General features: G+C 35.9%; 1 protein-coding gene across 1 annotated transcript in view; it reads left to right on the top strand.

Moving 5' to 3' along the window:
- The window catches only part of FAM120B (family with sequence similarity 120B), a 48,344-nt gene extending 31,233 nt beyond the window's left edge, over positions 1-17,111 (top strand). The window contains exons 7-10 of the mRNA XM_050316516.1: positions 5,734-5,940; positions 9,841-9,949; positions 11,201-11,314; positions 15,156-17,111. Of these exons, the coding sequence (XP_050172473.1) occupies positions 5,734-5,940; positions 9,841-9,949; positions 11,201-11,314; positions 15,156-15,220 (495 nt within the window). The 3' untranslated portion in view covers positions 15,221-17,111. The remainder of the gene's footprint in view (positions 1-5,733; positions 5,941-9,840; positions 9,950-11,200; positions 11,315-15,155) is intronic.
- The last annotated feature ends 294 nt before the right edge of the window (positions 17,112-17,405 follow it).

Here is a 17,405-nt window from a genome sequence, read left to right as displayed (position 1 = left end):
CATTACGTAACTGTATAAATAAGCTGAGAGGGCTAAACTTTTTAACTAGTGAAAACTGCTATCACAGAAATGTAATTTATGCTGGAGTTTGTTGTGAATATGATTAAAAGTTCTGATAAAGGTGGCTATATTTGAAAATTAACCCAGAAATTAGGTGTTATCTTTCTGTAACTGAAGGAGATTTTTTCTAGTTGCAAATTGGCAAACAGTAGTACTTCTGTATTATTTTATGTAGGATACTTAAAAAAAGCAATTTTTTTTTTCAAGTTTACTTCTGTGGTGGTTTTGGCTTAGTGTAAATAACAGTGTTGTTTTGCACAGAGGTATCGTTTTACATCAAAGTCCTGATAAAACCTGGTAAATAAACTTTGCTGAACATATAAATACTAAACAATTAGGTTGTTTACTGCTAAATATTTACTTTGAAGCCTTAGAAATATTTAAAAACTGGTTTTTCTAGTTTCTGGTGCAGCCGATTCCCTCACAGGATTGCTTTTCAATCCCCATTTTCCTTTGCACACATGTTGTTTAAGCAGGAAGAGCTTAATTTAAGCTCTTTCACTCTTATCAGAATAAACTTTAGTCTGTTTTCAAAATACTGGTGCTCCTCTCCCCCTCAGTTTGACAGGTCAAGGAAGCAGATGATGCACTATGCTCCCAGCAGCTTATTGCTTAAAGCTGAATGATGCCAAGTAAATATACCATTTCACCAGCCCACCTCTGTAGGGTGACATTTCTGAATTTGTCACCACTACACCAGTTTAGGGTATCTTTGCTCAAAACCAGAACATATAGCTCCAGTGCACAGGGACTTTAGCACCTTTTGACAGCTCACACTGGGAATTCATACTAATGGCTGAAGGCAGGAAGATCTGGTCTCTGCCTTTTGCTTGAAATTGTTTGGTGCTGCTTTCCACTGCAGAGAATTTAACTACTTAAGTTGTCATCAGTGGACAGTTCATCTCTGTCTTTGGAACACAGTTTGCCTTAGCACTCTCAGGCAAAGCTAAGTCTTTCTGTTTTAATGACAAGTTCCTGAGACAGAATCTACCAGCTGCCTTTATTGCTCAAGCATAAATTGCCTATGGTTAAATACTCGATCATTTAAGGTAGCGGTGGCTCTTGGAGTTAATGTAAGAAGTAGCATACTGATAATATACCGACTTAGTTCAAATGTATCTAAAAAGGACTGGTTAAACTAAGGCAGTATGATTTTAATCACCACCACTTGAATTCCAGCAGTTTACTGATTGGATCAAATTACATTGATTTGTAACTATTGTTATTGAATTTATTAATTTTAACTAGAAATCGTTAAATACTAACCTATCCTTGAGTGTTATGTTTTCCCTCATATAATAAAAACAGGTATGTTCCTTTGTAGGTGGCTGGAGTGGGGAAGGGAGGAGGGCAAGAAATGCCTTATATGATTTTAAAGTTATTTCTTTTTAAATTTGTATTTCAAAACAGTCATATCTTCTGTATTCAGCTTAACCACAGGAAGAAGGCAACAGATTAGGAAAAAACCTTAATGCATAAGAACAACTTTAACCTAAATAACAATTATTAATACAAAAAGACCATCCCCAGAATGTTGTTAAAAATCCTACTAAAGGAACCAGTTTTTAAACAAAATGTAGTATTTAATACATAGAGATACAGAGGACATTTAAAGTAGCACAAGTAAAGAATAGTAAAATTATTATTATATCTTTACTTTCTCCTTGGTTTCTAGAAATTCACATAGTGAGATGGCTTTGCTGGAGGGTATGGTTCCAACCTTCATTTGTGCCCCCCAACATCTGGCACATTCAGATACTTATCCTCACATTTCAGCTGTCATAGAACCTATTTATCATTTTAACAGAATATGAACCCTTTAAACTCCATGCAGCCAAGGGGTGAAGGAGTTATGGGGTTTTTTTAGTATATTCCTGAAAGTAGTTTGTGCAGCTTTCAAAATGCATAGCATGAAGTTTGCACCCCTATCAAGAAATCACTTGTGAATATGCAAAGAAGACTCAGAGGACTAGCAGTATTTTCTTAGAACATAAACATATTTTTACATCCTGATTAATTTGAACTGGAAGTTTGCATTTCATATACAAGATCCATGTATTTTTTTCTTCCTGTAAGTTAATACTGTTCAGCAGGATGTACAGTCTCTGGGTCTAGATTTGCAAAGTGTTCCTGTGAGCAAACACTTTCCATCTCGGAAAACCTCTTTCTGGGGCCAATGAATATGCACATGACTACAGAGATTGTGGTCTGAACTTGTGGTCCACAGGCCAGAGCCCTGTGTCTCTAGAGCAGAAAAAGGTGTGATATAAGTCTGTGATGATAGCTTTTCTAGCAAAGACATTTCTCAAATTGTTAGAAAAATACTTTATACATAGCATTGTGGGTGCTGTAGCACTTCTCTTGCTCTTTTAAAGAACTGGCTTATCCAGTTCAGATTGGCATTGTAAACATGATATCAGTAACCTTTGCTGAAATGATGCTAGAGGACTATGAATTTTTGAGTTCTCAGTGTTCAGTTAATGCTGACAAATAAGAAAAGTAATCTTTTTCCCCAAGTGTCGAGAGGATGGGAAGTTGCTGTTGGTAGGGGCAGCAGCAGGGGCACAGCACAGGCAGCTGGTGCAGGAGGAGCAGCTCTCACACACTCCCTGTTTCTCTCGCACAAATGTCATCAGCTGGTGGTAGGAGTAGCAGCAGTGAGATACACAAGGGTGTTTCTCACATGATTCACTGGGGTCCTGAGTTTGTAAACATACTAAAAAGAACAGATACGATTTCTGAAAGGAAGTAATCTCTAGGGTTTAATGCCCTGCAAGACAAGACTCCTTTTCTTTTGGAATTTTCCACTTCTCATCGTGATGTCTTAACATTGCAGACACCAAGCTGTTGTGAGCATTCCCATGGCAAAGCAAGGCCATGGTTTGCCATGTGCACAGCCTCATTGTTACAGACTCACTGTGCTTTCGTTTTCTTTGGTTTTCATTGCCAGACATGGAAAATAGAAATTACCCCCTAGTGAATGTATTTCCTGTTCTATTAAAATAAAGAAATCGCTGTTGATAGTTCATGCCTTGGTCTTGCCAATATTGATTTCCATTAAAAATACAAGCCTTACCTGATAGACACCACACACAAACACACACATACACACCCTACTCCACAATACTGTAGTGCTTTAGGAAAGTTCTGGATTGATATCCCTAGACAATAAAGTCTTCTACCTGTAAAACCTGTCACCATCAACATTATCTTTCTTAACCAATATGTTTGAAGCCAGGGTTTTGTTGGTGGCTCAGGTTTCATACTCACTTAGACAGAAGTAACAGCATCAATGCCAGTATTACACTGATCTCCATCTTGAGACAGCACTCTTCTGTATTTTACTTTTTTGTGCATCACCATCAAATGCAAATTTTTTCAGATTCTTACCTGGACACTTGTTCTGCAAATATGTATGCATTTGGTTTGTGTTAACTTGAATGGCATCACCAAAGAAAGTTGGGTTAATCACATTTCTGTTGGGTCTATGTTTAGAGTTTTTGGAATAAAATAAATATATAAAAGCTTTATTTCAATATTTATGACCCAGATGGCATCCAGCATCCACACGTAGTAGTAGTAATCTGTTATAGCAGCTGTTTTATATCCTTGATACCAGTAGGATTAAAAGAGACAATTAAAGCATTTTACAGAAAGGTATGAACTAATAGTCATATAGTACACATCCACTAAATTAATAAATGGGAAATTGCTTGCTGCAGGTGACAGCTTTTACTCTTTCATTTTCCTAAATACTTGTTTTCATTATTCTTTATGAAAGTTTGCTTTTAGCAATTGAATCTTTTGACATCATCAGTACCAATAATTCAGTGACAGGAGATACCAATTCATATGACTGTGAATTTCAGTCTGGTTTTGTACTGTCCTATAATAAAGAGACTGTTGGTGACATAAATCATATTGCTATAAATTTGGCCAGGTTTGTTTCAGCTGGTTGGTGAGCTACCATCACTCTGGACCTCTACTGCTAATTGTAGCTTACCATGTAGTCTGTTTTCCTTGTAGCGTAAGACCAAACCACTTGTCAAAATGCTCTGAAGTGTTTTATTGAAGTTACTTAAAGTTCAATTTGTTGCATTGAGAACAAGACCCGGGTGTATAAAATCTGAAGGAATTCCTTGAGTTCTGAGGATTGCCAGCAGTTCTTTCTCTTTGTACTTCCTGCTCATAAAGTCTTTGTGATCACAAACCAAGCAGATTCAATTTTAAAGCTTGCAACGATGTGGACTCTCTTCCTTATCAGATGTTAGAGCTTGATCGAGTGATCAGAAACAATCTGGTAAATGCAATGTAAGAATCTCTCAGCTGCAACATGGTAACTGACTGTGTGCAGTCTTGCAGTCTAGTTTAGTACAAATAATACTGGTTCACTTAAACCGCATTCCTCTTTCAAGTACCTTTTAGCATTGTTAGACATTTTGCAAAACCTCTGCTTTACTTGCCAGAGCAATAGATTTATGAATGTGCATGTAGTTATTAGTCTCAGCTGGCAAAATGATAGCTTACATCTGGAGGCAATAGCTTCCTGAAACTCAGTGGCCTGCTCCCGTACTGAAAATACTTACATTTTAAAGGGAGGGTATAAGAGAGTCTCCCTTTCTCAAGTATGTAGTGCAACAGTCAGAAAAAGATGGACCTTTCATTTTCTAAATCACTGCTCAAATTCTAGTGGGAGGTGTCCCTGCCCACAGCAGGGGACTCAGAACTAGATGATCTTTAAGGTCCTTTCCAATCCAAACCATTCTACGATTCTGTCCTTTTTCCATTTCTGCTATAATTTATACTCTAAGGACACAACAGCTGCCATGGATTACAGTATTGATGGCCACACTATTATAAATCTCTTCTGGTCCTGACAGACTGCTTCAGTACAGACTGTGAAAAAGGCCTTGCTCACTGAGGAGCTTTGTACTGTTTACATAATACTTAAAATCACAGTTTTGCCCATATTAGATTCAAAGCTTTTGTATTTTGCTATGCTCTGCCACAGCAGGCTGTTAAATTCACCCATCAGGTTTATTTTTGCTGTGAGTTTTACTTGTCTTACTGAGTTTCTCATTTTGCATTTTCTAGATGCTGTCATACCACTGCAGTATTTCTTCTGGAAAAATCCATGTTGAAATGAAATAATTTGACTTTTAGACTACAGTCAGAGGAAATCTTAGCGTTTTTAAAATGAAAGTTTGGATACAATAAACTTTGTTCTGTCAAATCCTATAATTTAAATGATCTCTAAATGCTGTAGCATTTCTGGGGTAATCAAACTCTGGAAGGTCAGTGGATCACTGTATGCATCAATTTATACTCCCAGTTCGTGCTTCACATTCCACTAATAGAATTTTTTCTGGAGAACTGCTGATGCTTGAAAAATACAATGGAGAACAGCCATTTATTTTGTCTTCCCACTTTCATTTTGAATGTACCTATCTTAAAAACTTGAGTGAGATGCTGTACTTGTTAAACTTCACTTATTGAATAAAACCAGATCCAGAATCCTTTGGCCAGTTCTGCTGTGCAAGAGAGGACCATCTTTGTCACAACTTTGGGACAGTTTATCATTTTCTCTGCTGTTCTTATGGTTATATGTGATGGTAAGATTGCTCATATTCCCTGATTTGTGAGGCCTGTCTTTTTGTGTGTGTGTTGTTACAGCTTGCAGAAGTCGACTCCAGAGCTGTACATCTTGGCGCTGTCTTGGTTCGTGGCCTTACAACATTGCTCATGGCCAATAGTGCCTGTGGCTTTCCGTTCAAAATGGATGATTTGATGCCTTGGGCGGTGTTTGATGGAAAACTTTTTCAAGAAAAGTACCAGCAGTCGCACCGAGGTTGCTCTGTGGAAGAGCTTTTGGAAGGCAATGTAAGTAATCATATCCCCTTAGACATTCCTGTATTCTTTGAAAAAATGTACCTGTCCATTTACTTTGTTGTTTTAATATTCGTGTTTACACTGTTCCCTTTTCTTTGTATTTTTCTTCAGTCTCTTATTCCTTTTTCACTCTCTCCACAAAAAATAATTAAAAAAAAAAAAAGTAGAAATACTGAGCCTATGAAGAAACCTCTTATTTTACCTTTCTTTTTGTTTCCATTACTCAGAAAATAATATAAGGAAAATGATTGTCAATTTCAAAAAAAATGAAAGTGCTCATAATGGTTTCCTAGTACTGAGATATTATTGAGATCTTTTTCCTGTAAGATTTTAGGCAACATATTAAAAACATCTTTAAATAAGTGCACTGGATATAATTTTTAAAGTATTTAAGAGTGATATTTTTAAAGGTACTAAGGAACCTGAAGTCTGAGGTGAAGGTTTGGTAAATTCAGAGGAACTGTAAATCAGAAGAAGGTGTATATTTAGGTAATTTTTTTAACTCTCACCAAGTACCTTCCCATACCTCTAAGTACTTTAGTTCTCAGTCCCACTTTATCTTACAAATCTGGGGATTTGTAAGATTTACATGCAATGTTACCAAAAAACTGGTGTGACTTCAAACATGTCTGGGCAGCGAGATACCATCAGCATCCTGCCCAACACAATGCATTGCAGTGGCGTCATGTCCAGGCTCAGAGGTAGGGTCTGCTAGACTGGGTGCAAGACTGTACTGATGCATGAATGAAGCCTCAAACCAGCCCTGGCTTGTGACCCATCAGCACAGAATCTGTGGAGAGATGCTTGGATAGGTCTATGCTCATCGGTGAAGGTAGCTTCAATTAATGTGCCTCTTTTCGTTGTGGACCTGAAAAGGCTATATCATTTAATTACTTTTGAAAATCTTACCTTTTAAATGTTTTTATCTGCTATTGAATATATCACATGAGGTTAAAATAAAGTAATTAGAGAGAAAAAATATTTCAGCTTTGATTTATTTTAATCTTCCGCATTCAGTGCCAGTTGTTGTATAGTTTTCTTTTATAATTTTGTGTCCATGCTGGTCTGGAGTGATGAGTGGAACACTTGTGGGTGTGTGGAATGAATGTGTTTTTAGCATGAAGGAGGAGAATAATCCTTTCCATATGTATTCAATCATATGATTAGGACCATAACTTCTATCCAAATCCTGTGGTTCCTATTAATTGGTTGGTTGATTTCAGTAGATTTTGGATTGGGACAATGGTTCATCCAGTTTTTCATGCAAGACTTTTGCAGAACAATAGATGATTTAGAGAATAGATAAGAAAATATATAAAGTATCCAGATCTATGTGAAATTGATACTTCTTTTCCATTTGGGCAGAATTCAGGTTAGTGGATAATTTTGACAATGTATAGCTATATCTGTACAAGATTTACATTAATTGAGATCAGTATTTTTAAATGTGTTAGGTTGTGGGTTTTAGCTAACATTTGAAAATCTTGGTGTGGTAAGGTTTGAGATATATTTTATCCTGTTTTATAACAAAGATGAAGAAAGACGATTACTTCCCTAGAACAGAGTTAGAAATATGCTTGATCAACTAAAATATCTAGGTTAGGGTTTATAAAAGCCTGATGATCTGTTTTACCCAAACCCCAGATAAAGTGTTCTGTTGGAAGGAAAAGATACTCTAGGCATGTGAATTTTTAGAGTAGTTTAAATATCTTTTTCTTTTCTAGGTATGATTTTATGGTACATATATGGCAGTGATATGTACCCAGACTAATAAAATAGCTTTCCAGCTTATCAGTCTGAAGCAAGAATCTGTTTTGAGGAGAATTGCCAAGAGATGCCAGTTTAGCTGGGGACACTGGCAAGGCAGCAAGCTTATGTGATTGGTTTTTCCTATTAAGTTCAACTTTAATGAATAGAAATGGTACTTATTTCCTGGCAGAGCTTAATGTACTGCTGGAAGCCAGGATCTTTCAGCAACTTGTTTGTTAACAATCCACCCTTGAGCACCATAAATATAATCTGGTGATGGTGATAGCATTGTATTCAGAAAAGAAGTTATTCTACATGGGATGTTTTGTTACAGAATATATAAATAGTAGGAAAATGTTATTCGTTTTGTTGTTCAGTGCTTGTCTCCTAACTCCTAAGGTCCCTTCTCTATGATCTGGACAGTTACATTACTTTGGGAACTTCAGGCAATCACAGAATAAGTGCTGGTTTTGGGCTTAAAAACTGTTAATAGCTTTCTGAGAATTACAGTAGAAATACAAATATTTATATGTATATCCAAAATTTTGAACATTTTAGGGTTTGCTTCCTGCAGATTCTTGTACCCAAAGAAGACAGTTGTATACATTAAATACAGTTCATATACTTGTGGGCGAGTTTTGTGTGACTCAGTTCTTTGTAACCTAGCAGCTGTTAAAGATAAAAAATGGACAGCTTTGGATAAGAATAAAAAAGTAGAGCCATCTTGCTTTTTTTTAAAGTATGCTAAGATCACATTATGCTAGTTCTCTGTTTTTCAAAACAGTAATCATATTAGTTTCTTTATCCACACAGAAAATTGGATATAATAGTCTCATAAAGCAGTGAGGCAATGATATTATCACTTTATTAGCCTTTTTATTGTGCTTCTCACTAATGAGTATGTTTATAATCAAGTTTTTAAAATTAAAACCAAATTACATAATGGGGTCACCATAAGTGATATGTTTTGTTCTTTTCTGATCATACCTTTCATCCAACCTTCATAAACACATTCTGAATTTGTTCTCCCAAGAATAAAATGAAAGGTTTTTCCCATTAGAGGGTGTTCTTCACAAACTGGAATCAGCTAGTGTGGTAAAAAAAAAAAAAAAAAAAAAAAAAACCAAAAAACCCTGAGAGTTTAGTTTAAGACTCTATAAAGAGGTTTGTTAACTCAAAAAATGTAATTGGGAAGTTCGCAGCAGGGTTCAGGGATTCAGACTCTACCTCTAATTTAAGAAACCTCCTTAGTTGCTGCAGTCTTGCCACCTATTGGATTTTTACCTTTCACATCATCTTCTTCCCTCCTGCCTGCTCCTAAAAAAGGCATTGTTCTCCTGTAAAAATCTGTTCAGATTTATGAAAATCACAAATTACCCTATCACTCTAAAATCTCTCTTTTCATAATTCTCTTTATTGTGTACTAAAATCCCACATGCCCAGTACAAATCAGGACAAAAGAAATAACATTCTGAGACATGTCACTTTTTCAAAGCTCACAGAAATCAGAGCAAGTTAAGGATATATCCCATCTCTCAGTGTTGCATCTTTAAATAGTTTCAGCTTTTCTTTTTGACAGTAAAATTTTTCATCACATGACAAGGTAAACGTTTTTATTTGATTCCTCCATTTCTCTTTAGACTTCATTCTATTTTATCAGTCAGGAGTCAGGGCTGATGTATTACTGTTGGGTTAAGTTTTGTTTCTAACATATGAGATTAAGAGACACTGATTTTAACTGGTGTGTTTTCCATGAGTTTATCAGTCCTTATCCAGAGGCTTTAACCATCTCTACCTGAGGTATTGCTGATAGAAGTCTAGTTAAGTATATCTACAGGTATAAGGTAATAGAATAGGAAGGCAAGTGTTTTAGAGATGTGAGCAGAGAAGAAAAACAAACTTTGCTGAGAACGTGGGAAAACACTTCTTCTGCACCCCTACTCATCCCTCCAAGTATCCACTTTAAATATTAAATGTCTGAAACTTACTTCCTGAAAAAATGTGAACCAGATCTACCACCTTCATGTATGCATGAGTGTGGCTAAGACAAGTCTTTTGGTTCTTGGGTATGTGTTTGATTTTTGCTACACTTGAAGAAAGATGAGCAAAATAGTCATTGATTTTTAACCCTGTTGTTTGCAGGAGTCTTTGTATACACCCTTCCAGAATCTGAAGTCTTTCATTTGCAAGGTTTGCATGGCAAAGAAGAGAATGATACAGAGCAGACCAAGAGGGAATGGATTTAACACAGGTTGGCATTGTGTTTATTTTCTCAGTAAAATTAATATATCAGTGAGTTCAGTTATCCTTCAACAGCACCATCAATTACATAGGCATCCCATCAAGTTAAATAAATTGTAAGGTCTTTCTCCAAGAAACCAAAGGAGACATCTTAAAAAATATTTCCCTTTTTAGCAATTCATGTGAATATGATTAACCAAGTTTACATAGAATAATATTTCCATCTAGCTACATAGTGAGATGAATGCAATTAATATCATTCATTGACAGAAAAATCACTATTTACTCTGAGACGTAAGTTATTTTTATAGAAGGCATTAAATGACTCAGACCTTTTTCTCCCATTCCCTCAGGGGAGCTATTTTACCACTGACAGTTGAAGGTCTGAGTGAGGAAATGAAGAGAGAATATTTTTTATTGGACTCAGTGGTATGGTTCAAACTATAACAAAGCTTTTGGGCAACCTGGGGAACTGTGCTATTTTATTTACAACCTTACTTTTTTCCCCCAGCTTTATGGCTTGGTTTGCTAAAGACATTTGCTTTCCCTATGTGATCCACCTGACTTTCAGTGGAAAAAAACTATCTAAAAGGTTTTTAGCATCAATCACAGATTAGCCTGAATGTTGAGGCTTTTGAGACTTCAGAATAACTTACCCCAAATCTCAGTGTTTATGCTCATACTATGTTTATTACTTGCTTAATAATCAATTATCAATCAATTATAATGCCTGTGAGGGTAAAAATCACCCCTTAAGAATTCCTTGAGCAAATTACACCAGACAGAATGTTTTTCTGCTAGTTCAGTACTTTGTATTAAGTGATAAAATACTTTTGATGTGGTACTACACTGTGCTGGTGCTGGACATGCAAAATTAAGGATATCTGTTGGTGATTTATAGTACCAGACCTTGTTAGCATCTGCTTTTCTTTGAGAGCTATACTTAACCATTTTAATTATGATTTGTGATTCCAATTTGGACAGAGATTTCTGTTTGGTTTAATGACTGCAGTCTCCAAATCTGTGTCATAAAATTTTGATCTGGTTTCTAAGTACACTTGTTAACAGCTTGTAATCATGGTGAGCATAGATGGAAATGAGGACAAGAACTACACTTATTAGGCTGACTTTAGTTTGGAAAAATTGTAATTGTGCATGAGTATTTTGGCATAAAACTAAGAAATATTGTTTCCTGAAAAATATTGTTTCTTCATTTAATCCTACATACTGTCAGAGTTGCTTAGTAAATACTGTTTTTCAGGAAGAGAACAAAGAGATTTTAATCCCAGATTCCAACAACCACGCAGAAGTCATTTTGTTTCTCCATATCATAACCAGATGAGGGGGTTCGTACAGAGAAATCCTCAATCACAAGGTAAAAAATGTGTGCACATATGTGTTTTTGGAATTTTCTCTATCAACAATGTAAAAGTCTATATGCAGTTACCCTGGGGCTACAGCAGTCAGTAACAAAACTTGCATCATAGTTGTTACTACTATCAGGAAAATCTAACTGCAGAGTGAGGTAGAATGTAGCATTATAATCTCTAGTCATCTTTTACTCACAGTGGTCTGGGAAAAAAGCTTTCATGTGGTATTTATAATTTTCATGCTCGGTCTCAGCTGAACTGTGTTTCAAATTGTAATAGTTCTAAAGCAAATTGGCACAGCTGCACAGAAATGAAGTCTTTAGCTGCAGATTTTTGTTCATACTTCAACAAAACACTTAAGCATTTGAATAAAGTTAAACACATTCTTAAGTGCTTTTTTAGGTCAGGGTCTCAGCTTCCAAGTCACTCCCTGAGTGAAACAAATGCATGTTCTGTCTTGCCTTGGCATTAATCTTAAGTCATTCACCAGTCTCACTTCTTGAACAGACATTTCAAACAAGCATCACTGTGGATAGCACTGTTGAGCTGACATAATTCAGTTTTACTTCCTCGTTACTGTGAGTTGAAGCACATACACATTGATTAAAGAAAATAAACAAAATTAAGTATCCAAGAAACATCAGTTGTTTTATTAAGTATGCAGAGCCTGAATTTCTTTTGTGTTTCCAGGTGAGGTTTTCAAAGAAGATTGATTATGTGATTAGGGAAGATAAATAATAAATAAATTCAGTGAAGTCTTTAATGTGTTTCAGCTGCCACTGTTGAATACTTGCGAGTAAGATGCTACCATTTGATTCACAAATAAGATTGTTCAGTCCTGTATGTAAAATGTAAAGCTAAAATATAGAGTATGTATGCTGACTATAAGCAAAACCAAAACTGGTCATTGTTATGAGTTCTTGAACATCTCAAGAAACTCTCTAATATTCAGAGATCAGATCATCTCTGACCAGCTCCAGAGATCTGATGACTAGATGGATTCCACAAAGTATGTTCCACAGTAACTGTGCTACTGTGTTATAAATGTCTTTCAGTAGCATTATTAAAACATCGTGGCTTCTTCGACACTAACCCTATTTCTCACCCTCAGGACGCTCTTAAAACGTGATCCTATAACTGCAGTTAAATTGCCTCTGTTAGAAGTTAAACAGATTTATTGGAAAAATACATCTGCCCTTACAAAAGAACCCTGCAATGCTTTAGAGCTCCTTTTAAATTGATCTGCCAGCATGACTCATTTTGACAAAATTCCTTTTTCCTAAGTGGGCTAATATTAGCACAGGTATTTGGGTTGTTTCTTTATGTAGCTGATGTCTCTGCTGTATGTGTTTCACCAAAGAGAGAAAAAAGAACAAAAAAGTAGCCATTTTGTGTTCATGGTAGCTTATGTTATAAAACTTCCTACTAATACTACTGATATCTGCATTTCCCACTCTTTATGTACCTTCCCATGGTATACTGTTATATAGTTCCTACTGTTGCATATGATATATCAGTCATTGGATTAAATGCATTAAAAAGTAGTGGAACAGTAACTACAGGATACATATCTTCTGTGTCAGGAGAATAATAATGATTAGGCAGCCTTTACTCTCTCTTATCAGTTAATGTTTAAGAATTCCATGACTGTCTCAACTTCACCAGTAGAGGAAAGAGTGCCTTTACAAGAGAACATCAACCTGAGAAGGACTGGTATTTCTCTGAGATGATGGCTTGAATCCCCTCAGGCAGAACAAGAATTGTATTTAGGCATCCCTCATTGTATGGTGGATAGTAAACACTGAGCTGCTGTGATTTACAGCTCATCCTCTAGCTGTATTTTGAGTGCAGGGAATTCAGCTGGGGGGTGTGGGTTTCAGGAGGGTTGGGGTTTTTTTGGTTTGGTTCGATTTTAGTCATTTAACTTCTCTCTGTAAATTTCTTGGCTGTGTGTTACAAAGGGATAAGAGCACATCCGTGTAATTCAGAGCAGGACAACTAAGCCTCACAGGGAGGTAGATTTTCCCTTAGTATTTCTGGTTTGATAATTTATGGATTCTAGTCTTGTGGCTGCAACGCCACACCACAGGCTATATAGCCTATTGTTAGATAAACTTCAATAATTAGAAGACCACTATTTTGTATTACATTGTTATCTCATTCTACAAAAACTTAAAAATAAACTGAGCATTAAGAACTGTGTATATCACTGTGAATTACCATGTGTCTTTGTCACTCTCTTCAATTGTTAATTGTCCAATTGTTAAACCCTGATATTTTGTGTCATAGCATACAAATTACCACTCAGATCTGAATCAGCATACAAAATATAGGAAAAAAAAAGAGACTAAATAAGTAAATATAACCTTATCTATACTTTTATAGGTATATTTTGACATTTCTGTGATGTGTACAATGGTTCTTACACTAGTATTTTGAAATCTGCCTGAAAAGTGAACTGTAGGTAAGGGAATGAGGTAGGGGAGAGAGTGTCTATGTAGTTGTAACAGCTACATGAATGGTTAAAATCAAGGATACCCTAATACTTTAGAAATAGTGAAAGATGTTGGAAATTATATAGAATTTCTGCCAATGATAAGATAAACATCATAACTCTCTGTATGATTGGCTTAGGGGAGGGATCATAATGAGTAAGAGCTCGCAGAGCGCTAGAAGTAATGGTTGATAATTGTAGCTACCATTCATCTACCACCAGAATCATAAACAGTGAGATGGGAACATCATGAAGCATTCTGACAATTTCATTCTTGCATTTAGATCTTGTTGGATTTTGGGGGTCAGCTGTATTCTGCCTAAGAAAATTATGTTCTTTCAAAAAAAATAGTTTTGTTTCTTTGTTTCCATCCATCTTTGTTGTATTTTTCTTCCATCTTTCTATTAAAAAAAAAGAAAAAAGAAAAGTTGGACAGAAAAGAATTGGGCAGCTTTTTGGTTTTTAAATAACTGAACTTAGAAATTACTTGCAAAAGTAATTTATTACAAAAACAAACAAACAAACAAATCAAAACCAAAACAAGGTCTTGGAGAAAAGCTTTTATGGAGCATTGAAAGCAGTTTTTTGGGAGAAACAGAAGATGAGTGTCAAGGAAAGAGGGGAAAAAATTGTTGGAGATGTGTCTCACTGCATCCAAGGGAAAAAGGAACTACCCGCATTTCCATTTCTTCACAAAATGTAATTTCATCAAGAGGGTACATTCACTTCAGTTTTAGCACACTGTAAAACATGCAACAGAAGACAATGCAAGCAAGCCCTCGTTTGTGAGATATTTAGTCGAGGCTTCCACACTTGTGTTGCATACTCTGTGTTCAGTCATGTTTCTGATTAATAGGATTTTCATAGAGCTGTAATGCAGATGGGACTTGGTAGAATTTCAGTGCTGAAAAAAAAGATATAATTTACAGTGTGAGTACTACTTTGCTGATGGGAATCTATAACTAAAGCAATATTGTACACAGGCAGACTTAAACCAGTATGAAAATATTTTTAAATACAGCTTATGATGTCTGGTTCTAAGTAATGTATTTTCCTTTCCTGAATTCAGTCTTATCTACCAACCACAGTGTATGACTCACTATCCCAACCCATTAGTTGGTCTAGATTTAAAAGTTACAGTCACCCAAGAGTTTTAAGGAAAGCAGTGACACCATGAACTTCATTCTTCAACATCTCAAAATGTTAGACATAATTATACATTATGACAGTGACACGTACTTTTTTTGAGATATGTACAAATGTAATTTTTCTTGGGGGCTACCTGAATAAGATCTTGTTTTCCTCCTTTAATGTTCGTTGGAAGTGTTTAATTCCTCTCCTCCTTTCTCCAGGTGGGAGACCCTGTGGTGGATTGGGACACCCAGACCGGAGGAGATTTCACCTTCCTCCTCGGTAAAGAATACATGTCTACAGGTGGCAAACTGAGATGATGGGATAGTTACCTTTGAGATAATTTTTGTTCATGAGAGCTCCTTTTTATAAACTTTGTACAAATGACTGAACCACTTAACTGTGGAGGAAATCACTCAAAGCTGAGGCTGTTCACCTTGTTAATCACTTGTCATGTTAGGTCTCTTGTTTTGAGACCAGAATCACTAAAACTTAAGTTACAGGTACCTGAGGCACAATAACATCTCAGTACAGCTACATGGTTGTGTCCATTTGACAACAGAAAGTCTGAAGTGTTTTTTATAAGTAAATTTACAAGTGTTTTTTACAGTAAATTTAGGACTTGAACTATGATTTTGCATATTTTTGTTATAGTTGTTTATATTACGAGACTTTCCCCGCCGTGAATAATGTGTCATGTTCGTGCTGTATGTGGTTTGTGTCTTAATTGTGGATTATATCTGTATCTTAAGGGTTATACCATTGTTATTGAAACCTGTAGAAAAGTTTGAAACTTGTCATCACTGATGTGGTCATCATCTGCCAATGAAACAGGATCATCTTTTTGTAAAATGTAACACTTTCTTACAAGACAGAAACATTGCTATTACATTTGGTACTTCCAATTAAGTGACTTTTTCTATCTTTGTCAACTGAGGAGAGAAAGAATCTGTCATGCTTTACTTCTGTAATGAATAATACTTATGAGAACTCAATATTTATTTTCTGTCCAGAATTCTTATTCAAACACCTATCTTCAGAATTATTTCATAAAAATTTCTATATTTCACTTTGTGACTCAATTTCAGTGATATATGTATTTCTTTAAAATTAATTCATTTTAAATAGTATTAAAATTAATTAAACAGAGTATAAACAATACTAAAAAAATGTAAAATAACAGAGCATGTGCAATTATTAACAACACATAAGATCATAGAAAGCATGTGACACTCTTAGAACTGTGTTTATTTTTTTACTGATCTGCGTCTCAATTGAAGTGTATCCGTCTACACAGACTTCAACAATTTCATGCTTTCCTTAGATGTCTAGCAAACTTTGAACAGAGTTAGTTCAAGTCGATGTTTATGGAACTGTTGGGTTTTCATCTGTATATGTGCTTTGGAATCAGAGTATCTTTAGTTTTGTACTTCAGCATTTTCAGTACATTCAGTTATAAAGTAACTCCTTCTCATATGGGAGGTATATGATGAAAGAAAAAAAGAGGAAGTACAAAAGACACGTGGAGCTCCTGGAGAAAGTGCAGCGAGGACTGCAAAGATGATTAAAGGATTGGAGAATCTCTCTCACAAGGAAAGATTGAGAGAGTTGGACCTGTTCAGCCTCAAGAAGAGATGAGTGAGAGGGGACCTCATCAATGTGTAAAAATATCTGAAGGGAGGATGCCAGGAGGATGGCATCAGGCTCTTCACAGTGGTGCCAAGCAGTAGGACAAGAGGCAATGGGCAGAAACTGATGCACAGGAAATTCTGCCTGAATATGAGGAAGAACTTCCTTACTGTTCAGGTGACCATGCACTGGAACAGATTGTCCAGGGAGGTTGGGGAGTATCCATCACAAAATATTCAAGAATCATGTGGACGGAATCCCATGCAATGTATTCTAGGACAACCTTATTTGAGCAGAGAGGTTGGACCAAATAACCCACTGTGATCCCTTCCAACCTGACCCATTCTGTGATTATGTGACTATTCATTTAATGTTGTTTCTTAGGCCTTGTGCAGGTAACTTCAAGTTTCAGTGGAACTTAGTTCCTGTTTAGTATACATGTTAGGTTCAAATGAATACTATTGTCAGACATACCTAACTCCATGCTATGATTTCCTTGCATGTATTTTTCTGTTTGTAATCCAATAAATATATTATCTTGTACTCAGCATACAGCAACAATCCAACTAAACAAATAAGCAGTACAGGATTTCTAGTTGTGTTAAAAGTTTTAACAGACACAATTTTTACACAACACCATGTCTTGATTTGTGTTCCAGGGATCCTGTCATGATGGGGTATTCCTGCTTCCTTTTTTGATTGATTTTTCACTGACTGTAATTGTACTACCATTTTTTTCTTCGCCCACCCTCCCCCCTCACCCCTGAACCTTTTGGAATAATGTGGTCTGAGTTTTATGGAAAGTTCTCTAGTTTCAGGGATCTCATGATGTATAATGGTGT

This window comes from Myiozetetes cayanensis, unplaced genomic scaffold (genome assembly GCF_022539395.1).
Source record: "Myiozetetes cayanensis isolate MyiCay16 unplaced genomic scaffold, myiCay2020 scf2-11, whole genome shotgun sequence".
Taxonomy (NCBI): Eukaryota; Metazoa; Chordata; class Aves; order Passeriformes; family Tyrannidae; genus Myiozetetes; species Myiozetetes cayanensis.
Note: the sequence above shows the minus strand (reverse complement) of the source record. Positions and strands in the feature narration are given on the sequence as shown.